This window comes from Myxocyprinus asiaticus, chromosome 4 (assembly GCF_019703515.2).
Source record: "Myxocyprinus asiaticus isolate MX2 ecotype Aquarium Trade chromosome 4, UBuf_Myxa_2, whole genome shotgun sequence".
Classification (NCBI taxonomy): Eukaryota; Metazoa; Chordata; class Actinopteri; order Cypriniformes; family Catostomidae; genus Myxocyprinus; species Myxocyprinus asiaticus.
Genome location: NC_059347.1, coordinates 59,442,933 through 59,465,495, shown reverse-complemented (window position 1 = coordinate 59,465,495; position 22,563 = coordinate 59,442,933). Strand labels below are relative to the sequence as shown.

The window sequence follows — 22,563 nt, the reverse complement described above, 5'->3', positions numbered from 1 at the left end:
TACCTCAAAACATCACAGACTTGTGACAAAATCCATTGCTAATACTTACTGATATTTGTGCTGTTGTTTTCCCACTAAAATGATGTTACTTCCTGAAGGATGATGTCATAAGGAACTGGCTTTTGTTAAAGGGATAGTACAAAAGACTGACACACCTGACACATAGATTACCAATGAAAATTTTGACTAAAGAAATGTAATAATTGAATAAACACCTGCAATATTTCCTAAAACATTTGCTGTTTTTCAAATTGAACCCAATGCTCACTTAATTGCATTACTGTCAGAAAGGAAAATTAACTAATATGATTTACATCCTTATTTTTATTTTTATATCCAATTTATTAAAACACATATAATGGGAACATAAAAAATGTACTGCATTCTAGGAATGCTTTCCACTCCAGAATGCTCATTTTTTAGCGGCAAGAAAAAAGATTCAAATTAGAATGATTCCTAATTTTCCCGCCAAAATTACAGTTTACAAAATTTCTGGCTGAAAATAGAGAATATGCAAATAGTTTCCCACTTCCCATGCTGAAACATGACATGCTCAATAAATATTCCTTTTGGTAATTTTTCATTTATTTATTTTCACACATTTGATGTAAGAATTTACTCCACAGCTTAAAAATACATGTAAAATATTTGTAATTTAAATTTCTGATACTCTAAAAACAAAAAAACAAACAAAAAAAACATTTTTTTTTTCTTTTTTCCTTCATTTCTTTATTTTTAGTAACACCAAACTTTGGTAATTTCAGCAAATTTGGCCATAAAACTGCATCCTCTACAATGTCCAAGAATGCAAATGACAAATAAATAGCACAGTGAAATAAACATATACAGCCTTTAAAACATCTACAGTAATACTACACTTTCTTTTTCCATGGATGCACATAAAAATGTTTAAGATACTCACTATAACACAATTTGTTTTAAATAAAGCTCTGTAGGTTAACTTGGCACATGTACGTAATAAATAGCTAGTCGTCTTTATAAACACACAGCTGTTTCGGCTTGACATCGACTGTTATTTTCCCAAAGCATTTGAAAGAGTTCCACATTCATGTCCGCATTTTTTCATTTTGCCTCTGATAAGACATTTTTGTCAGCTGTTGTTGGTAAAAACATATTGTAGTGTTTGCACACAGCACAAAATCTTAATCTTGAAATGAAGAGTTTTGCAAGAGAAGCCGTTGGACTATTTAATGTCTTAACATGTCTTGTTTACCCAGTAGCTCGGTGTACTGCTGTAAAAGTACTTTGCCTCCACTGAAAGTATTTGTTTGAGTGTCTATGTCCACATTTTTTCTTTTCCTACAAAACCTAGATGAAAACATGTTCCGTGTCGCACATACATTTGGCCAGCACAGCTTTGAACCTGGTTCGACTCAAGCACTCCTACAGCGCAAAACCAAGCTCTGGTTTTGTTTTCAGCACAAGTCTTTTTGTTTTCTTGTCCTTACTACCTTGAGTCTCTAGTTGGACTTGTAGCTGAGGTTCGTTGGCGTACACAAGACTGGTGTTGCAGGCCTGGGCTTGGCTGCTCAGAAGTTTTCGTGAGTGTGTAGTCTCGGTCTAGATTTGGTTTCAAGAGGCAAAGTATGAGCTCTGCATGGAATACAGGCGGTCGATGGGGTTTCCGATGCAAGTCTGAAGGGAGCCGGCTTCCGACGCTGCCATGAAGCAATCGCTCAAGCTGGTAAGAGACGTGTCGCTGTCAATGTCGTGGAAAATCGAGTCGTTTCCTACAGAGGAACAAAAATAAACCCAATGATGTCACAGTATAAGTAATATGCATCAGTTAGATTTTATTTATTTTAAATAAATGTGAGAAGTGCCCATGCAAAACTCGGTACCACAATGTTGGAGTTGTTTGCCAATGTTTTCTGAGAAGTGTCAGTGGCATTCTATGGTGAACCCGTTGAACGAACAAATGTTTTTGGTTTAATATCTGGTACACTGACTGTGAAAATACATTTCTCAATCAGTATTTCTGTTGTGTTTTCCAGGAATAATATCTAAGCATCCTTAAAACAAGACTACTTTACTGGATAAGCAAAAGTGCATGAGATATTGTCTGTTTTTCAGAGAATATCTTGGTTATAACTGACCCCATTTTCTTGTTTTAAGCATGAATGTGACAGAATTATGAGACTTATTCTTAAAAAACACACACAAAAAATTTAAAACAAGTCTTGTTATCTCACAATTTCACCTCTCAAGTAAATATATATTGTTTTAAGGATGTCTAGATATATTTACTGGAAAATGGCAAAAAATACTGATGGTACAGTGTAACCATATGACAACAATTTATTTTCTTTCACTTTTTTACCTTTCAGAAAAAGCTAAAATATAAAGCAGTGTTGAAAATTAAAGGGGAATGTTTAAAGTAACCAATAATATATTGTTTTTATGCCACATGACATTCAGTGCATTTCCAAAACAGAATTTCTCTATTAAACACATTTATTTATTTATTTTTGCTGCATCTCTGATCAACTGTTTAATTTGATCTAACATAGTTTTATAGAAAATTGAGAAAATATGAACATTGCCATATTGCAACTCTGTACCACAATGGAATTGCACTAATACATTTTCTCAATGGGATTTTTTTATTGATTTTATTTTATTGATTTTTTTTTTTTTTTTTTTTTTTTGATAGTGGCATTTATTATGTTATTGCATTCATTAATTTATTTTGAAGTGTTTACCATAATATATTTGCATTTATGCATAAAATACACAATTGTGATTTGTATTTCTTCTTTTTAGACAATAATTAACATGGCAATGTTTTATGGAAAGTGCAAGAAGAGTGCACAGTGAGTTTTTTTTCCAATAACAACAGTAAGAATTAGCTAAGATTTAGTTTCAGTGAAAATTACAGTGATAATTGACAATATTGAAGGACGCATGATAAAGATTAACTGTAAATAAATTTGTAAATTTGAAGTGTATAAATACAAAAATTAATTCAATAAATATTAATTAAATTAGAGAAAAAAAATTATTAAAAGGAAATTGAAACAAGTTTTTGGACTATTTTTCTTTGTGGAGTTGCCATATGGCATCGTTTATTTTTTTAATTATTATCATTTTATTTTATTTTATTTAAAAATAATTTGTTTTTTGTTATTTATTTATTTATTTATTTATTTTTTGGCAGAAATGTATATTTAATTTTTGTTATTAGAGCTATTTTATGTCAGAAATTCAAATCGGAAAAAAATATCATTAGAACATAATGTGTACAATACAAGGTTCAAAAAAACTATATTTATGCCGTGTACAAAGTGTTTGTCTAATTAAATAGTTGACCCAGAAATGTCATTACTTTATTGCCCTCGTAGTTTATCCAGATTTTTCTAATTTCACACTGCTCACTCATTGCTAAAAGTGTCGCAAGTTCTAACCTTAAAATAAAGTTATTTTTCTCATCAAAACCTATCATATGCCTTCAGAAGACTCGGAATATGACCCATGATAAAAGTAGTGTATTTTATATTCATTAAAACATCTCCTCTTGTGTTCCGCATAACACAGAAAGTCATATGGGCTTGGAACGATATGAACATGAGTTAATTATGACATCATTTTCCATTTTGGGTGAACTATCCCTTTAAACCTAAAGGACACAGGTTACAGTAAGCCATAGAAATATGATTTCTCACTACCATCTAACTGACCATCTCAACTGCTTTCAAAGCTGTTATTGCCTTCAAATGTTATATAAAAGAACATATATACTACTCATTTGGGTTAACTCTCAGCAGGACACAATACAATCATTGTGAAATCGCTCCTGTCTCAGGCAACAAATTGACACTAACCTTCTCGGGAGTGCTATATGTAATTTTATAGTGTAATTTTATAGGCTTCTCAGAAATGAACTGACACTGTTACATAAGGGTGAAGGTAGTTTAATGGCACATTCATTTTTATTGGGCCCATACGTGGTATTAGCAGCCACATCTGTTCAATATAACTCCGAAGAAATGTGTTTCATAGCATCACTTCACAGACTTGTGCAGCGAATGGTTAAGATCACATACGTGGGATTACGTGTTTAAATGTTGCTGTATGTATTAACTGTTCATACGGCACTCACCGTATGGATTCATGTGGTCTCCGGGCATCTGTGGAGGAGTGAGGCCCTGCTGGAACGGGTCTGTGCTGTATCCGTTTGTATCCATGGAGACCAAATGATGTTGTGGAGGCTGAGCCAACGGCGTGTAGGAGTTCATCAGATTCTCCATTCGGCTGGAGATCACGTCTGTAGCAAATAATCAAGATAAATATGGAGTTATATAGACGTCATCCTCAGATTTGAACTAGAACATTGGCACACTTGTGGCTTCGACCTCATTGTGTTTCTTGGCCAGACAAGTGCCAAATCAGCATCAACCAGCTTGGATCAGCATGGGAATCCATGTTATTGTAGGCTGGTCTTTTTAGAAGCTACAAATACAGATCTAAAACATTTGATGGAACATGGGCTAGGTACATCCACAGACTCATCTGCACTTTTGGATCTTAGAAGTATGAGATTCATAATCGGTTGAAAATCATGTGTTATTAAACAAGTGATCCTGTTGAAAATCACTTAAGCCAGTCTAATGTGGTTTATTGGTCTCCCAGCCTGGCCAAGCCATGTTTTCAGGAAAATTTCAGCTGGCCAAGTTGGGAGTCCAGCTTAAGCCAGTGAAGACCAGCAGGTTTAAGCTGTTTTTTGAACAGGTGATTGACTGTATGTGTGAGTTTTGAAGTCTCTTGCCTTGTCCGAGTCTCTGTGAGTTCTGCTGCTCTTGTTGTTGCTGCTGTCGACGTGCCAACTTCTTCATCTGACCGAGAAAAAAGGGGTAAGGGACAAAAATGTATAAATTACTTACCCAAGATATTGAATAATATCATAGAGTTACTAAGGCTGAGTTTTCCAGTTAATCTCACTGGAGGTCCTCACCTTTGCTCGTTGGTTCTGAAACCAAACTTGGACGACTCTTACACTCAGACCGGTCTCAGCAGCCAGTGTCTCCCTGACCTGAAAAAACAGAAAAGTCAGCACCTAATATCCTGTTTGATCTGAAGTATTCTTGCATACTCAGATATTCGACTCAATGTAAAGTCTGGTCCACTTCACAGTTTATTTGTTTGGGTTTGGGTTTACTTTATTTTCTTCTAAATGAGGGTCTTACCTTTCGGCAGGGTTTAGAGGAGACTTCAAAGGAAGCTTTGAATGCTCGCCGTTGCTGAGTGGTGAGAATAGTGCGAGGTCTTTTGGGTCTGCGGGGGTCTTTACCATCATCACTGCCTTTTCCCTGACCTCCTGATCCTTTATCTGGCTTCACATCCAGATCTTCATCCTCACTTTTATCTACAGAAACAAACAAGCCTGATTATATTACCTCTTTATTCAGAAGAGAAGACACAAAAGGAGACAAGATGAGACAAAGAAAACAGAAGAAACGAGATAAAAAGAGACTAGGAAAGACTAGAAAAGTGGAGATGATATAAGAACAGATGTGACAAGAAAATACAAAAAGACAAGATAAGACAAAAGAGACAAGACAAGATAAGACAAAAGAGAAAAGAAATTAGATGAAACAAGCAGAGATGTAAAATGATGAGACGAGAACAGCTAAGACGAGAAAAGACAAGAACAGAAGAGAAGCGATGGGAAGTGACGAGAAGAGAAGAGACAAAAACATCTAGAAAAGAGGAGATGAGACAAAATGACATGAGTAGAGATGAGACAAGAAAAGACAAGAAGAGACTAGAGGAGAAAAGCTATGAACAGAAGAAAAGAAAACAGATGGGATGAGAAGAGATGAGACAAGAAGAGACAAGAAAATGCTGGAAGAGAGGAGATGAGATGGGACAAGAGAACTGAAGAGAAGAAACACGACGAAATGAGATGAGACAAGAAAAGCCAAGAACAGAGGAAAACAGAATAGATGTGAAGAGAAGATGAGAGATGAGAAAAGACGAGAACAGAACAGAACAGAACAGATGAGACGAGAAGAGTAATAAAAGGTGAGAAGAGACTAGACAAGAAGACAAGAGATGAGACAAGAGAAGAAAATAGATGAGACGAGAAAAAAGAAGAGAAGAGACAAGCATAGAATAGATGAAATGAGGAAAGACGTGAAGAGACAAGAAGAGAAGAGATGAGATTAAACAAGAGATGAAATTTAGATGAGACAAGAAGAGGTGAGACGAGAAAAGACTAGAAAAGAAGAGAGCAGATGGGAAGTGATGAGAAGAAAGGAGAGGAAATGAGACAAGAAGAGAAGAGACAAGATGAAACTAGGGCTGGGCGATATGTCTTAAAAAGTATATCTCAGTATGTTTTAGCCTATTGACAATATTCAATATATATCGCGATAATTATGTATTTGCTCTAAAATGGATCAAAAATGTTTTTTTTTGTTTTTTTTTTAAATCAGAAGAACCATCATTTCATCCAAACAGCCACTGTAGCCAAGTAGATTAAATATTTTAAAGACATTAAATTAAAATCTAATAATTAGTTTTTCATTAAATAAACACAAGGGAGAATGAAATTCAATCAATTTGTATTGATATGCACTTTATATTTATATGTCATACACAATGATACATAGTAGCTTAATAAAAAGCATTATTTACCTTCATACGTTTTACTAATACATTTTTGTCAAGGTGTGTAAAGCTACTTCACTGACTTATTTTTGACATCCCAGTTGAACATTGCATAATGCTGAATTATTACTGTGGGACACGTCAGGTTTATTATTATAATATAATGCTGAATTATCATTATTATTCTGATTATTATACAAAAGTCATACATTTCTGTTCTGTTTACTTCATCTTCATCTGAGGGCTTTTATTTTGACACAGAAAAGGCAATGTGTATTTGACAGTTTACAATGTTCTGCATTTCCTGAAACGCTGCGTGCACACAGATCAGCGCGTCACCGGTTTGTTCTGAATTGCACACAGACTATGTTTATCTGTCTTTAAATCGCAGCCTTTTGTGGATTAATAATCACATATGACCAACTTGCCATTTTGATGTTATTTTGATTAACTGTGCAGCCCTGAAGGATTGTGAAATTAGTCTACTGATATTCATGACAAGATGAGAACAGATGAGAAGAAACAAAAATAGACAAGAAGAGACGAGAACAGAACAGAAGAGATGATTTGAGACAAAAACAGATGAGAAGAGACTAGACAAGAAGAGAAGAGAAGAGAACAGGAGACGAGAAGAAAAGATACGAGACAGGAGAGGAGACCAGAAAAAAGAAGAGACAAGACCAAAAGAGAAACAAAAGAAACAAGATGAGAAATGACAAGAAGAGATGAGAAGAGACAAGAAAAGAAGAGACAAGATGAAACAAGAAGAGATGAAAAAGATGAGATGAGAAGAGGTGAGACGAGAAAAGAAAAGAACAGAAGAGAATGATGGGAAGTGATGAGAAGAAAGGAGAGGAAATGAGACAAGACAAGAAAAGACAAGAACATGAGAGAGGAAAACAGATGAGATGAGAAGAGAACAAAAAAGATGAGAAGAGACAAGAAAAGGTTAGAAGAGAGGAGATAAGACGAGACGAAATGAGAAGAGACGGGACAAAAAAAGACTAGACAAAAAGAGACAAGACATGAAAAGACAAGAACATAAGGGAAGAAAACTGATGAGAATAGAACAAAAGAGATGGGATAAGAAGAGACAAGAAAAGGAGACGAGACGACTAAAGACAAGAACAGAGAAGAGATGAGAAAAGACGGACGAGAACAGAACAGAATAGAGGAGAAGAGACAAACGACGAGAAGAGACTAGACAAGAAGAGACTAGATGAAACAAGAAGAGACGAAAAAGATGAGATGAGAAAAGACAAGAACAGAAGAGAACAGATGGGAGGTAATGAGAAGAAAGGAGAGGAAATGAGATAAGACAAGAAGAGAAGAGAAGAGACGAGATTAAATGAAATGAAATGAAATGAAATGAGTAGAGACGAGACAAAAAGAGACAAGACAAGAAAAGACAAGAACATGAGAGAAGAAAACAGATGAGATGAGAAGAGAACAGATGGGAAGTGATGAAAAGAGAGGAGAGGAAATGAGAGGAATGATGAGACAAGAAAAGAAGAGACGATGAAACGAGTAGAGACGACAAAAAGAGACAAGACAAGAAAAAACAAGAACAGAAAAGAAAAGAAAAAAACAGCTGAGAAGAGAATAAATTAAATTAGATGAGGAAAGACAAGAACAGGCTAGATGACAGGAGATAAGACAAGATGAGAGAACAGAAGAGAAGAGACAAGACAAAACAAGAAGAGACGAAAAAGATGAGAAGAGATGAGAAGAGACAAGAACAGAACTCACGAGAAGAGACAAAAACAGATGAGAATAGACTAGACAAGAAGAGAAGAGAACAAAAGGGAAGAGAAAAGGAGACCAGAAACAAAAAGAGATGAGAGAAGAGAATAAGAGGAGAGTTTTGTTCTCACCGGAGTCAGACATGTCTGGACTGAGAGAATGCAGCAAGTCTTTTTCCTTCTCATAGTCGTTCTTGCACAGCAGTTGTCCCTCCTTCAGCACAAACTCATCTCCTTTACACAGCTTCCGCTCACACACACAGCAGCAGAAACAGCCCAGATGATACACACTCTCCAGCGCACGCATCACAAACTCTGTGGGAGCGATCTTGTCCAGACAGCCGCTGCATTTGGTGGCAAACAACCTGAGGAGAAGCGGAAACAAAAATAAGATAATATGAAAATGAACTCAAAATTGATCCTTTTTACTGTCCTACTAAAAGGTATCTAATTTTATTATGCACGATTCATCTGTGCAAGTTATTTTACAGAAAAACGTGTGCTTTTATAATCTTTCATCACAATTAACAAACTTTTTCCCCCTCAAAAATGACATTACTTTTCTGCTAATCTAACCTTAACCGAAAATATCACGGGAAATCAAATCGCAATGGATAAAGTTCATTCTTGTCCTACATTGTTTCCCACCCAAATAACATGGAATTATTGGGAATTATTGGGAGTATTGGGAGTATTTGAAGTTTCAAATACTTACAATAATATATTCGAATTGAAGTTTAGCCACAAAACAGACTAGAGTTGGGCGAAATGACTAAAATCGTATATCACGATATCACAAATGTTATATCACGATAACGATATATATCACGAAATAGTTACATTTTTCAATAAATAAATAAATAAATACAAATTGGTTTATATATTAAATAACATACTGTAATGCCTATTTATTTTTTTATTTTTTTTATCCAGTCATTGAATTAAATACTTTATAAATGAAAACTACTTCCTCTTATATAATTTTCTCTTTATTTGGAACTTGACAAACATAGTTAGAGTTAAAAAAAAAAAAAAAAACATTGGTGGTATTCAAAAAGTGGTAATCAACCTTACCACAATTTCACATTTCAGTCTGGTGTTGTTGACTAGCATTATTATTATAAAACACTTCACTAGGCTCTTACTGGTTTAAGTCATCTCTGTAGACAATATTTGAATATCTGAAAGCAAAGCCAGTTTGTTTTCTAATATGTAACATCATTCAAACTGAATCATATTTAGGGTGATGATGTGTAGTTTAAAAAATCCGCATGACAGATGACATAATTGTAGGCGCATGACACATAGTCAATGTTGGTTAGAATGTCAGGCTTTCTCGGCGTTTGAGATATTTGACTTCCTCCATAGCGCTTTAAGGTAAATAACTCAAAATTCAAAACTCAGTAGAATTCAAATGGGTCACGCATGTTTTGAAGTTTGTGCCGTGATAGAGAGAAACTGGGTTGAGTAGTGCAAGTGTCTGTGGAGCCCAATCTGGAAGCCTGCTGGACTCGTGCGCACTTTCATGCTTCAGAGATAGCGCATGCGAAAATCACATGAAACACACCTGCATGTGTGTGATGAGAAGCATATTCAGAGCATATGCGAGATTAATGTTATTGAATTTGCTTCGGCGGCCTGAAATTTGGCTTGGGCGGCTGACAAAATAGGCTTAGTATTTGAAAAACCCTGTTTCTTCAATTCTCTCAGTCTTACATAAAGCCGCTCTGCCTTTCTCCTCCATTTTTCCAACTGAATGTGTACCGCATGCATGTTATGTGAATAGAATGAAGTGCAAATTTCTTGCACGCAGTGGTGGTTTTGATTAACCGCGATATATAGACGATAATCAAAAATGTTGCCAAATTTCTACTGGTTTATCGTGTCTATCGGTATATCGCCCACCCCTAAAACAGACATTGCAGTTAAAAGGTAGATGAGCAAGTACTCCATACTCCATTCAGTATGGCATCAAGCGAATTAGGGTGCAAGGATCTTCATATGCAGATTACAAATATACAATTATTTTAATTAGCAATTATCTCGATCTGTGTGAAAATGACATAAACAGCAAAAATTGATGTCTACTTAACATGCACTGCAGGGTCCTATATGTTAATTACTTAAAATACAATGTGAAATGGCACAGTGAAAGAGTGGCTAATGTCTTTGCTTAATACACAAACCCCTTGATGTGAGCTACAATGCAAATCTCAGCAATTCCACAGCACTGTGTAGATCTTCCCTTAGAGCGGTGCCATCTCCCACACCAATAACGTTCATCCATAAATATCACAGCTGCACAGGTCAATGCCAACTGACACTGGATCCCCCCGTCGTGCCATGTTCTCCTGACAATGACTTTGAAAGAGATTTTTAATAAGCCTCAAGATATGAAGGTATCATGAGGTGATAGAGCACACCTGAGTACTAGACAGAGAAATCAATATTCAAAAATGACAGACCCACAGGAAAAAATCACGCATGAGATATCTTTGATAGCTCAAATGGTTCTCTAAGACAGCAATTATATTCATTGGAGGCCAAATGGAGACTTTACCTTAAGAAAAACAATTCAGTAATCTCACATGTGTCTCCTCTAGTGTTTCAGAAGAGATCTCAACAAACCTTGCTCAGATTTGCCAAGATACTTTAAGTTGATACTAGAAGGAAGGACTCCATTAAGTCTCCTGGGCAATCAAAGAGCAACTTCTGAGCAGTAAAATATTCCTCTGGGCCCATAGGAAAGATCAGAAATGAGATCTCTTTAATAGCTTTATTGTTTCTCCTATTGCTATTTCCTCAGAAAAAGACCCCAATGATCTCATTCATGTCTCCTCTAGAGTTTAGATAAGATCTCAACAATGATTCATAGATACTTTACTATTGATACTTTAAAGACACTTAAGTGAGGACTCTATTAAGTCTCCTGAGCTATAAAAGAGCAACAACTAAGCAGTAAAATACTGGGCCCATTGGAAAAGACAAGATCACAAATGACATTACATTAATAGCTTAGTTGTTTCTCCTAGGCAGCAATGATGTTGAACGGAGGACAATGGAGACGTTTTGCTAAATTAATGTCTTAAACTGTGCTCAGATTTGCCAAAAACGTTTAAACTGATACTTGAAGAAAACTCCATTAGGTCTCCTGAGCATTAAAATATTCCTCTGGGCCCAGAGGACAGTACAATTCACAAATTAGATCTCTTTAATAGCTCACTTGGTTCGCTTTGACAGAAATGAGATTCAAAGGAGAACTTTGTTCAAGATTGATGCTCCTCAGATTTTTTTTTTTTTTTAAGAAAAATACACCAGTAGTCTCATGTGTCTCCGCTAAAGTTTCAGAAGAAATCTCAACAATATCTCAAAATGTGCTTGGATTTGCAAAGATACTTTAAGTTGATACTTAAAGGATATCCAAGTGAGGACTTCATCTAGTCTCCTGAGCTATTAAAGAGCAGCCTCTAAGCAATAAAATATCCCCCTAGGACAAAAGATCACAAATGAGATTTCTATAATAGCTCAATTGTTTCTCCTAGATGGCAATGCGATTTAATGGAGATCAGATGGAGACTTGCTTTACATCACCTGCTTCTCATTGACCCTATCTGATCTCACATGTTGAGTTTCAGAACAGATCTCAACTATGTCTCAAATCGGGCTCAGATTTGCCAAGAAGTCCCAAAAATCAGCAATCAAAAGTCTGAGATTTAAATGTAAACAAACATTTCTCATCAAATTCGTCCAAGACCAAACCATCAAAACTATGCGATCCACATTCATTGTAGTAGCTCTATACTCTTACTTTATGTCAACTCATTTGTGTCTATTTTGATTCCTCCTTAGGAATTTTATTAGAAACAACAGTGACAAAGTTGATCCTTAAATGAAAGACAACTGAGAGCCTCACGAGTCATGAAAGAGCAACTTCTGCGCAATAAAACTTTCCAGAAGGAATAAACATTCATGTTCTCACCCTGTACTGAAAATCAAGTTGTCTTCATGTTTCTTAAAATGGAGTTAATAAACTAAAGTTTGGGAGGAGCTGGCTCATCTAATCTGCCAATCAACCTGCAGGCTGCTGAGTATATAAACCGCTGCCTACCTCACTATAGCGACAGTCTTTCCGGCATCCCTCCACCTCCCCATCTCCTTCCTCAATCTTCTAAGAGTTCCTGCCCATAGCTTCCTCTATATATAAAGTAGTCCCATAAGCGGGGTAAATTTAGAGCTAGATTCAAGCCTCTTCCTCGAGCCCCTCCTTTGCGGACAGCAAGCCACATACATTTACCCTTTATTATATGGGCAGGCAAACTCGTGAACACTTAAGAGGATATAAAGAGATGTTTTGAGAAGTAATCTCTCGTCTTAAGCTCTCTCACAGTCGGGCTGGGTGTTTAGTGTTTGGAGATGTTTGGTGGTTCTTCATAAGCCCATTCAGATGTGGCTGCAAGGAACAGCTTTGGTGGTGACAAATGCTGGATAAATTTTTGTGTGTTTGTTGTATATCAGATCTATAGCAAACAAATACAGATAGAAGGATATATAATATCCCACACAGACACATACTAACATCAATTGATCTCATACACACAAAGAAGATCACAGATTTGAAGGTTTTAAGCATGACTGACTGAGCATGAAGACTTTCTTTGCTTTAAGATCCTCTCAATGGTATTAAAGAAGGATTAGTTTCAACCATTGCACTGTGCAAGCGTCACTCAAAACAAGTTCTTTTTTAGCTACTTTCACACTCTCACACACATTTAGACATCAAAGAAAAGGAAAACCCTGATGCAGCACTACTCCAAAATGCAAGTAAATGCATAAACTCACACCTAACACAAGACTGTGCCAATGCAAGTGTCACGCGTTGCCGTTCTGACAGAGAACAAAGATGCCGCTGTGGTCCTGTCAACAAATAGTGAATGAAAAAGACGAGATTAGATCTTTTGCACAACAGAAGAAAGGAAGATCTCCGAAAGGATTATAGGAATTACAGACACTAGAATAATGCAGAGTGACATAGAGAGGAAACAGAATTCTCAACGCATGAGATTATGAAGAATCATCAAAAGAAAGAGGAAGAAAATGTGGGGAAAAGGAAAGAGTGATGCGTTGTAGAAGAGAGGCGTGACAGAAAGGATTAATTCTTTGTAATTTATATAGACCCTAGAGGAAGGATAGTTTTGTGTTGGGAGAGTTTGATGAGAAATGTTTGAAGTTATATTTAAATACAGACATTGTTATCTTGGCAAAACTGGGTACAGTTTTAGAAATTGTTGGGAAATGTGTGTGAAATTGATTTCTTAGGACAAATATCTGGGAAGCAGGATAATTACAGTGGTAAGTTTCAATGTGTTCTCCATTGTTGTCTAGGAGAAACATTTAAGACATAAAGCATTTCATGTTTTTTTTTTTGTTTTTGTTTTTTTCTTTGAGCCCAAAGGAACATTTTACTTGGTAGTTCACTGCAAAAAATAAAAATAAATAAATAATAATGATAATAATTAATTATTATATAAGGAACATTTTTAATGGCTTTGTATTGGCATATATATATATATAGTCAAAAAAAGACAAATATATCCAGCAAAAAAATAAAAATAATAATTATATATTATCTTTTTTTGCCCAGTAAATATATCTAAATGTCCTTAAAACAAGATGAGAAGCAAAATGGCATAAGATATTCTTCTCAGAGAAATCAAACAAAATTTTGTGACATTTATGCTTATAAATTTTAAGTTTATTTTTCTTATCCCACTGGCAAATATATATATATATATATATATTTTTTTTTTTTTTTTTGTTTTTTTGTTTTTTTATTTTTTTTTTTTACATAAACCTCACAAAATTTTGTTAAATTCTCTTAAAACAAGAAATAATATCTTATGCCATTTTGATTCTCACGTTAATGTATCTTATTTTAAGGATGTTTATATATTTTTACTGGAAAACAAGACAAAAATTAGAAGAAAATGATTGATTGATTGATTGATTTTTGCAGTGTTGCTCTTTCATAGTTTGGGAATGATTTATGGAGTTTATGGAGTTGTGTTTCATGCAAGTTTTAAATTTGTCTCAGATGTTCCTCCTAAAATTTCTTATCTAGGCAAATCTGAGCACAGTTTAGTCAGAAACTGTTGAGATTTCTTCTGAAACTCTAGATGAGACATATGAGAGATCACTTTTCTCAGGATAAACATCTGAAAAAGATGAGACATCTTGGTGTCTGTGTGTGTGTGTGTGTGTGTGTGTGTGTGTGTGTGGGGGGGCAGGTTTAAGTGGTTTACGAGGACATTTTTTTAGGTTACAAACTGGTAATTACAAGGGTATTCTGCTATAAATGTGGTTTATGAGGACATTTCTATTGTCCCCATTATTCAAATAGCTTAAAAAAACATACTAAATGATGCTTTACTGAAAATGTAACAATGCAGAAAGTTTTTTGTGAGGGTTAGGTTTAGGGGTAGGGTTAGGGGATCGAATCTATAGTTCATACAACATTAAAATCATTATGTCTATGGAGAGTCCTCATAATGATAGCTGCACCAACATGAGTGTGTGTATGTGTGTGTGTGTGTGTGTGTGTGCGTGACTGTTAAATTTTTACGACTGCCCCTTCCACATCCATATAGACCCATGTGCACTACAAAAGAGTTAAAGATGGCATTAAACTTAGCTGCTTTCTTCTGAGGGCACTGTGTGGAAAATACCCTGTAGTCCGCACACAACAGATTTCACCACACTTAACTGCATTCTGACTCTATCAAAGGGAAAAAGTCACTTCCATTCTCCACTATAAAATTCATAGGAACTTAAAGGTCTCGGATATGTTGAACATCGGAAATGTGACCTTTATAATACTTGAGGAAGTGGTCTATTCTTCATATTTAGCATACTATTCTTCATATGGTTCAAATCTATTAAGTGATCAAATATTAGTTTCATGACAACAATGTTAAATTACATCACTTACAAGTTCTTGTATGTGTTATGATAGACTGATGGTTTATTAAATATCTCAGAAGCCATCCTGAACAGAATTAACCTCAAAGGTTAGTTATTATACTTTCATTTTACTACAGAGTCTGTGCAAATTAGCACTAAATATGGCTAATTAGACTGAGGTCAAACACGTAAGGAATTGTGTACTGCACGACATTGTCATGGTCATTGCGGGTGGCTATTCGCTGCAGTATATGGAGCGCGTGTTTGCGCAGGGCCCCAGAGTAAACTAAACTCCTGCCCGAATACAACACCTCACTCACTGCTCAAGAGATATTAGCATGCTAATCACCCACAGTGATGCTAAAATCCTGATTAAGATCAAAACATAAATGGAGAGAAGTGGAAAGGAATTAAGTCGAGATATCTCTTTGTCTTTCAGTTCTATTCCTGTCCAAATCCATCGAACATATTTACTTCTGGTGAGAAGGTTACATATTATGAAAAAAAATGGATTTTCCTGGTGTTTTTTTTTAAATAAAAGAGTTCAACATGCTATGGTACCAGATAGCACACGTCGAGATTTAATTGTGTTTCATACTGAAAGCATCACATTCTGATAAACATCTGATAAACATCTTTTAAAAAGCATGTTTTTTTTTAACATCTGCAAGGAAAAGGTACAGACATAATGCGCACACACACACAAACTTGTTTTTATATCGTTGTGGGGACTCTCCATAGACTTCCATGCATTTTAAGGATTTTATACAGGTGTAACGATAATTTCTATCCCCTAACCCTACCCCTAAACCTAACCCTCACAGAAACCTTTTTGCATTTTAAAATTTAAAAAAAAACATAATTTAGTATGTTTAATAAGCCATTTCCCTCGTTGGGACCGCTGGTTGGGCCCCACAAGGTAGGTGATCTCAGGTTTTACTATCCTTGTGGGGACCATGTAGTATAAACATGTAAACACACACACACACTCACACACACATCAAATCGACGTCTGGGCGATGGTGATGTTCGCATGCTATCTTTGGCTAATATGCTAACAGAGGTCATTCAAATGGTACAAAACCAAAAAAGCCACTTTGAGTGAATCTCGTGAAAATGTATTATTGAATTATATATAGCTTAAAGAAAATTCCATTAAAACCATTAGGTTTAGGATTAAACCATTAAGATTAAAACCATTATTTATTTATTTTTATTTTAGGAACATGTTTTTTGCATTATTTCCATTACAATTAAGCACATTTTTACTAAGGAACTAGACTGTAAAGTACAATTGTATGTTTACATCAAAGTAGTATTTTTTTTAGGCTACTGAATTTAATTTATGCTGATTTGAATACAAATATATTGTATACAATAATTCAAATGAAAGTTTTTGTTTTCGCATTACAGGGGAAATTGTGTTTCACTGTCATTAAAATTATGTCACTGCAAACATGTGTTCCTTTAATGACTGTATTCAAAATATAATTCTCTCTCTTTTTACTAAATTGTAAAATTATTAAAATAGTTTTGGGTGCAAGGGTTGGCTAACAACAAGCTCCAAAAGTGTAGAATATGATCCCTTTAAAATAAATGTTAGCAAAGGAGAGTGAGGGAACACTGATGTAATCAAAGATGGGAAAGAGAATTCTGAATGTGTGTTTGTGTGAGTGTATGGGAGAGAAAGTTAATACAGCAGGTACATAGTGTGTATGTGTGTGTGTGTGTGTGCGTGCGTGCACGCGTGTAAGTGTGTGTGTTTGGACAGCTGCTTTTTTTCCTGAGTTTGGCAGCTCCATTCAGGATAGAGTTTACTCAGCTCTTCCACAGCAGCAAACAGAGTATGAGCGAATAATGGATCAGAGACACAAAAGACAACACACACACATACACACTACACCACACACACTGTGCTACACTTACTTTACAAGCTCTTAAAAAATAAAGGTAGCAACTTAGGAACAAAACGTCTTATGAAGAACCATTTTTGTCTGTATAGAATTGTTGAGATGCTATATGGTGCTTTGGCGATTAAAGAAGTTATTGATGTTAAAGTATAGGTTCATCAGTGTGTATTGGATTCTAGGTATAAACAATTAACAGGAAAAGTGAAGCCCTTATGGGTTTTTTCAAGTACTAGTATGTAGATGGGCTCCTAAAAACGTAAAATATGGCTGTAAAACTCAAATAGTAGCCTAACCTTTATTTTTAGTGTGTGTTCCATCTATTAGGAAACAGAAGCTCCTAGAAGCTGATTAGAGGGTAATTTCTTACAGACCAGAACAGATCTTAGCTCATGGTCTAAAAATAGTCCCTCAGAAGTCCAGGTTTGTGTACAGTAGGTAGTAGATGAAACCATGGCCACATAATCTGTGCAGTATGGGGCTGTATTATCAAAGCCAGATCTCACCACAGGCTTCAATGGATCAATTTTCTTGGCTTCTTATTGGATGGGTTTTAAAACATAGAAAGAAGACAGCAGTTTTGGGCATTATGAGCATATTAATTTAAAAGAAATGCTGTCTGGGTGGGCAGGTCACTGGGTTTTACCTTTTTTTTTTTTTTTTCATTAACAGTGGTGTTTGTTAAGGCAAGTGTAAGCAAACTTTAAAATAAAATGGGGCGATAAAACGGGCGAAAATCCCATAGACTGATTAACAGGGTGACCGATGATCGAAAAAATGACCAATAGTTGAAGATATGGTCAGAAATATGACTAAGGATTAACAGGGTTGAAGAGGATCACAAGCTGTATCTAGAGACCAAGATTTCACAAAGATGCTATAAAGCAACCACGTAGTACACGGCTACAACAACCTAGCAACCACATAGTGATGCAATAAAAACCACTCAGAACACCTTAGCATGACAGTGGCTGTGAGATTTGCGTGGGCATGCACAATTGAAATGTAAAAACCATGACAACAAAATCAGTAGCACTTAAATGACCCTGTCTCCTCATCTGGCCCATTTCCATGTTGCTTTAGCTGATGTAAAGCAGACATTGCTGTTTAGTGCGGCTCAGCAGAGGTCTAGTTGCTGCTAAAGTGTGCTATTCCACAACATTACCCAGAGCTGCAGTTAGGGGGCTTGTAATTGGTGTCTAGGGGTTGCAAATGCTTGGCTTGAAGACCAATTGACAGGAGGATATTGCTAAAACCCCTCAACTTCTGAAGCATCCCATTGGCTGACACAAAGAACACCAGGTTTATTTAGCATGTGGGACATCTGTGCAAACCAATAAAGACTAGAATAACCACATGTGTGGCAAGCCAGATCTTTCTCAAGATCTATAGAGTTGGTTAATCTCTGGCTTAACAGAGATGTCAAATGGCCAATGTGGTCTCCCGAGCAGATGTGCTGTGCATTGTTGTCCAGTATACAGCATATGAACTAGTTCTGGAGAGAATCAAAGTGAAGAGCTCAATACAGAGAGTTAATTAAGTGGACACTACGAGTGAAGAGCTTTTCTAAATCCTCGTTCCAAAACCTAGCAAACTACCTTGCTGTCTACTGCCTGCGTAGGCAGCTAAATCAGAATCCTAACACAAATGGAGTCTCATAGGTGACAGATTTTAGAATGCTCTATTTAGGCAGCAACTAATCCTGTCATACAAATAGCACTCCTCACGCAAATCGCATGTAGGATTGCCGAATTCTTGCCATGTGAATACAAGAAACTTAAGCATTCAGAGTGCTTAAATATGCAATATTTTCCCTCAAACAATTCGCTGTTGTAATGGATAGGGGGGTGGGAAGTGGGCCCACCTTGACATTTCAAGGCTGAAATTCTGGACATATCATTTCGGTCAAAATACAGGATGTCCTAGCTCATATGGGACAGTTGGCAACCTTAAGCCCACAGGAGACTCGACTCACGGAGTGTCCATCCAATATCCCCTTGAGCATTTTGTCGCATCAAGACGGGACATGATGCCTTCAATACAGAACGTTTCGCCACGGGACCTTACGAACGTTTCCCCATCGATTTCTCTGCTTAAATACGGGATTTCTTCATTTAGCTAAAAATAGTGCACATGGGGGTGATGTTTGGGTCCCCCTTGTTCCCCCTTAACTGTTTTGCTTTCAGGGGATTCTTCACGGCTTAAATACGGGATGTATCGTTCCCATCAAAATACAGGATGTCCCAGTTCATACAGGACAGTTGGCAACCTTAAGCGCACAGGAGACTTGATTTACGGAGCATCCGTCCCATATCTACTTGAGCAATTTGTTGCTTTAATGCGAGACATGATGCCTTCAGTACAGAATGTTTCGCCACGGGATGTTACGAGTGTTTCGTCCATCCATTTCAGCGCTTAAAAAATGGGGCGCCTTCATTGAGATCAAAAAGCATCATGTCACAGTTTATGTGGGACAGTTGGCAACCCGGAGATTCAACTCACAAGTAATTAATACATTTAACGTTAGCATGTTGCTACACACAAAAATATTTACTTTCACTATCGTTAGATCTACTGAATCTTACCTTGTTCATATTACTAAAAAAACTGCTTACTTAATTCAAATGTAACTTAATTCCTTTTTTCAATAAATAAAAGTTTATTTAAATACATTTGTGTTGGGACAACATAAATATTTTTTTTTTGGTTAACTTAAACTGGGCAGGGAATTTCTAGTTTCCAGCATGCTTTGCATGGGACTCGACATGTAAAAAATTAAATGTTACTTCACGTGTTTTTGTGCAAGATGAATATAAAGAGGGGTTAGTGTAAGGCAGAATAATTACACTTTTTGACACAGCTTTTGCATCTGGAGCGCACCTACAGTATGATACCTTGGAACAGAGCCTTAGTTAACCCACCATGTGGTTACCGCATCGACACCCAAACACTAAGTAGGGGTGAATCTGTGAGCCCGGATAAGGCTCATAGTCAGGTTTTGAATTACCCCTGACCCTCGCACTCTGCCCCAGTGAGACTAAACAAACAGTAATATGAGGCATTTTAAAGAGCAGGCCCTTGAGCGTGTGAAAAGTGTGTGTAAAGGAGTTCTGCTTTGGAGACTATTTATCAAGGGCTCCTTAATCTGTGGTTGGGAGTTTACGCCGGTGACCCAGTTGTAAGATTATGGCAAGACTCAAGTGCCTCACCTCGACCCCGATCAGTCGCTCTTGGAGAAGGCTTTAGCCACATCTGAGAGCGATGGTGGATTAGCGTGTGTGTGTTTTCCCACCATTTTATAGACTTTTGGGTGTGCAAACTGGACATTTGTTTGAGTTTTAATTAGCAGTGGTAATCCTTAGATTATTAGACTTTAGGTCTGGAATGTTTACGCTGCGAAAGTCTGCAAAATATCCGGCTAAATAATTACGGTTCTGATGCCTAAAAAGGCATCTTTATTCAGCAGGTTTAAAAGTTGTGTTGCAAATTCACCTGAAAATGAAATTCTTGTTTCCAAACATCTCTCATCATAAAGCAAAAAATTCAACAGTGGTTAGTACTCAGCTTTCTGGAATATTTGACTCTGATTTGTCAATCGTATTTTGTGGGGTCAAATATTTTTGTACAATGACCACTAGACTGTAACATTGACCGTTATTTTGGGCAACTGATTTCCTAGATAGCTATGCTAGTTAGTGGTGCTTGCTCCAACCTCTGTTAAGGGATTTTCCACAATCCCTAACCCTAACCCAATTCTTCTTCCGCCAAATTTTTGGTGCACAACTCGTCCCACCACGCTTATCGTACACCCATGAATGACGTGTCAAATCAACCAGCTTAAAGAGGACAGGTTTGCTCCTAATTGTATAAGCAATTGGGTGTACGATGTTCCCCAACCAGGCAAAAAAAAAAAAAGCCAATAGACTAAACATTGAAAAGTGAGTTTGACATTTCGGGCTGTGTACTGAGGCCCATAGTGGGATATTGAGGCGGGCGTTTTGTCACAACAAGCACCACTCACAGTCTCTTTCTTCTCACATAATGAAATAATTTAAACTGAAATCCATATTTCATGTCCATTTATTTACTTCTTTATATGTAATATAGCCATAGCCATGTAATAAATGGAATTATATACAGTCAGCTGGTCATAATCACTGAATAAATCTATTCTACTTGTTTTTACCATAAAGACTCTTTAACCTGGAACATTTGAGCAGTAAAAACCGAAAGACAACTCTCTCTTAGCTTTAAGGGTAAATATTGGAACTAAACTAACACTAACCCTGACTCTACAGGCGGACAGGACAACAAAAGAGCCAAACTGTGCTTGGGCCATTGTCAGAGCGACACGTTTCCATGGCAGTACTGGCAGATTGTTGAGATGTTGGAGCCTGATGAAGGATAAGAACCTAAGAAGTTGAATCCTGTAGACTGAGAGAAGTTCTTGGGGGGGAATAAATAATTACTTACCAGAACTTTTGTGGTTTGTGGAGACACTTATGGCAGATGCTAATTCAACCAAACAGCAAACTCAGAAACATTTACGTATATCTGTACAGCTTAAATGAAGACACTTTATATATCAATAACTTTATGTAGAAAGTAAATGTAAAGGTGTATATGCCATAGGCGAAAATTTACCATAGTTCTAACATAGTTTAACTGTGGTTTTTGGAGAACGTCAGTGGTAACCAAGAATGGCTCCTCACTATGGTCAGATTAATGGAACTATGGTGTCTATCAAACAAAATATTTTTCTTTGTTGCATAAAATAATAGCCAAAAATTCTTTAGAAACTACATATTTACAAAATATGTAGCTACCTGTAACAGAGCCTATAACTGACACAGTTGTAAAAAAAAAAAATTCTGAAAGGAAATACTTTGAGTAACGTGATCTAAGGTAAAGGGTAAGCAGGTGCTTTTCTGAAAACAAGTCCCTTCGGAATGAGGTGAATCAACTTACAAAGCAAACAGAGTTGTGAAGAGCAGACGCTCTGATGGTAAATGTGAACATTACTGTAGAAACCATGCGAAAAGATCAGCCGTAGTACAAGAGAAACTACACGAACACAAGCAGAAACCCACAAAGATGCAAAATCAGATCACAGCTATGATGATGGGTATCTTGCTGTCCTGATATTTCAAAGAATATCTCCAGCAAATGTTTAATAATTTTCTCAAAATAATGTTACTGCAAGCACTATTCCATTAGTTCAGTTTAATTATCATGGTGAGCCTGATCTCATGAAAATGACATTACTGAGGCGACATCTTTTGCAAAATAAAATTACGTGGTTCCTCACACGTATCGCCCAAGTTCCA

The 22,563-nt window shown here is 36.4% G+C and overlaps 1 protein-coding gene across 1 annotated transcript in view; it reads right to left on the bottom strand.

Moving 5' to 3' along the window:
- Positions 1 to 701: 701 nt before the first annotated feature.
- Positions 702 to 22,563, bottom strand: part of lmx1ba (LIM homeobox transcription factor 1, beta a) — a 60,616-nt gene continuing 38,754 nt past the window's right edge. The window contains exons 3-8 of the mRNA XM_051696411.1: positions 8,505 to 8,737; positions 5,205 to 5,383; positions 4,973 to 5,050; positions 4,787 to 4,853; positions 4,121 to 4,285; positions 702 to 1,751 (exon numbers count right to left, since the gene is read on the bottom strand). Of these exons, the coding sequence (XP_051552371.1) occupies positions 1,594 to 1,751; positions 4,121 to 4,285; positions 4,787 to 4,853; positions 4,973 to 5,050; positions 5,205 to 5,383; positions 8,505 to 8,737 (880 nt within the window). The 3' untranslated portion in view covers positions 702 to 1,593. The remainder of the gene's footprint in view (positions 1,752 to 4,120; positions 4,286 to 4,786; positions 4,854 to 4,972; positions 5,051 to 5,204; positions 5,384 to 8,504; positions 8,738 to 22,563) is intronic.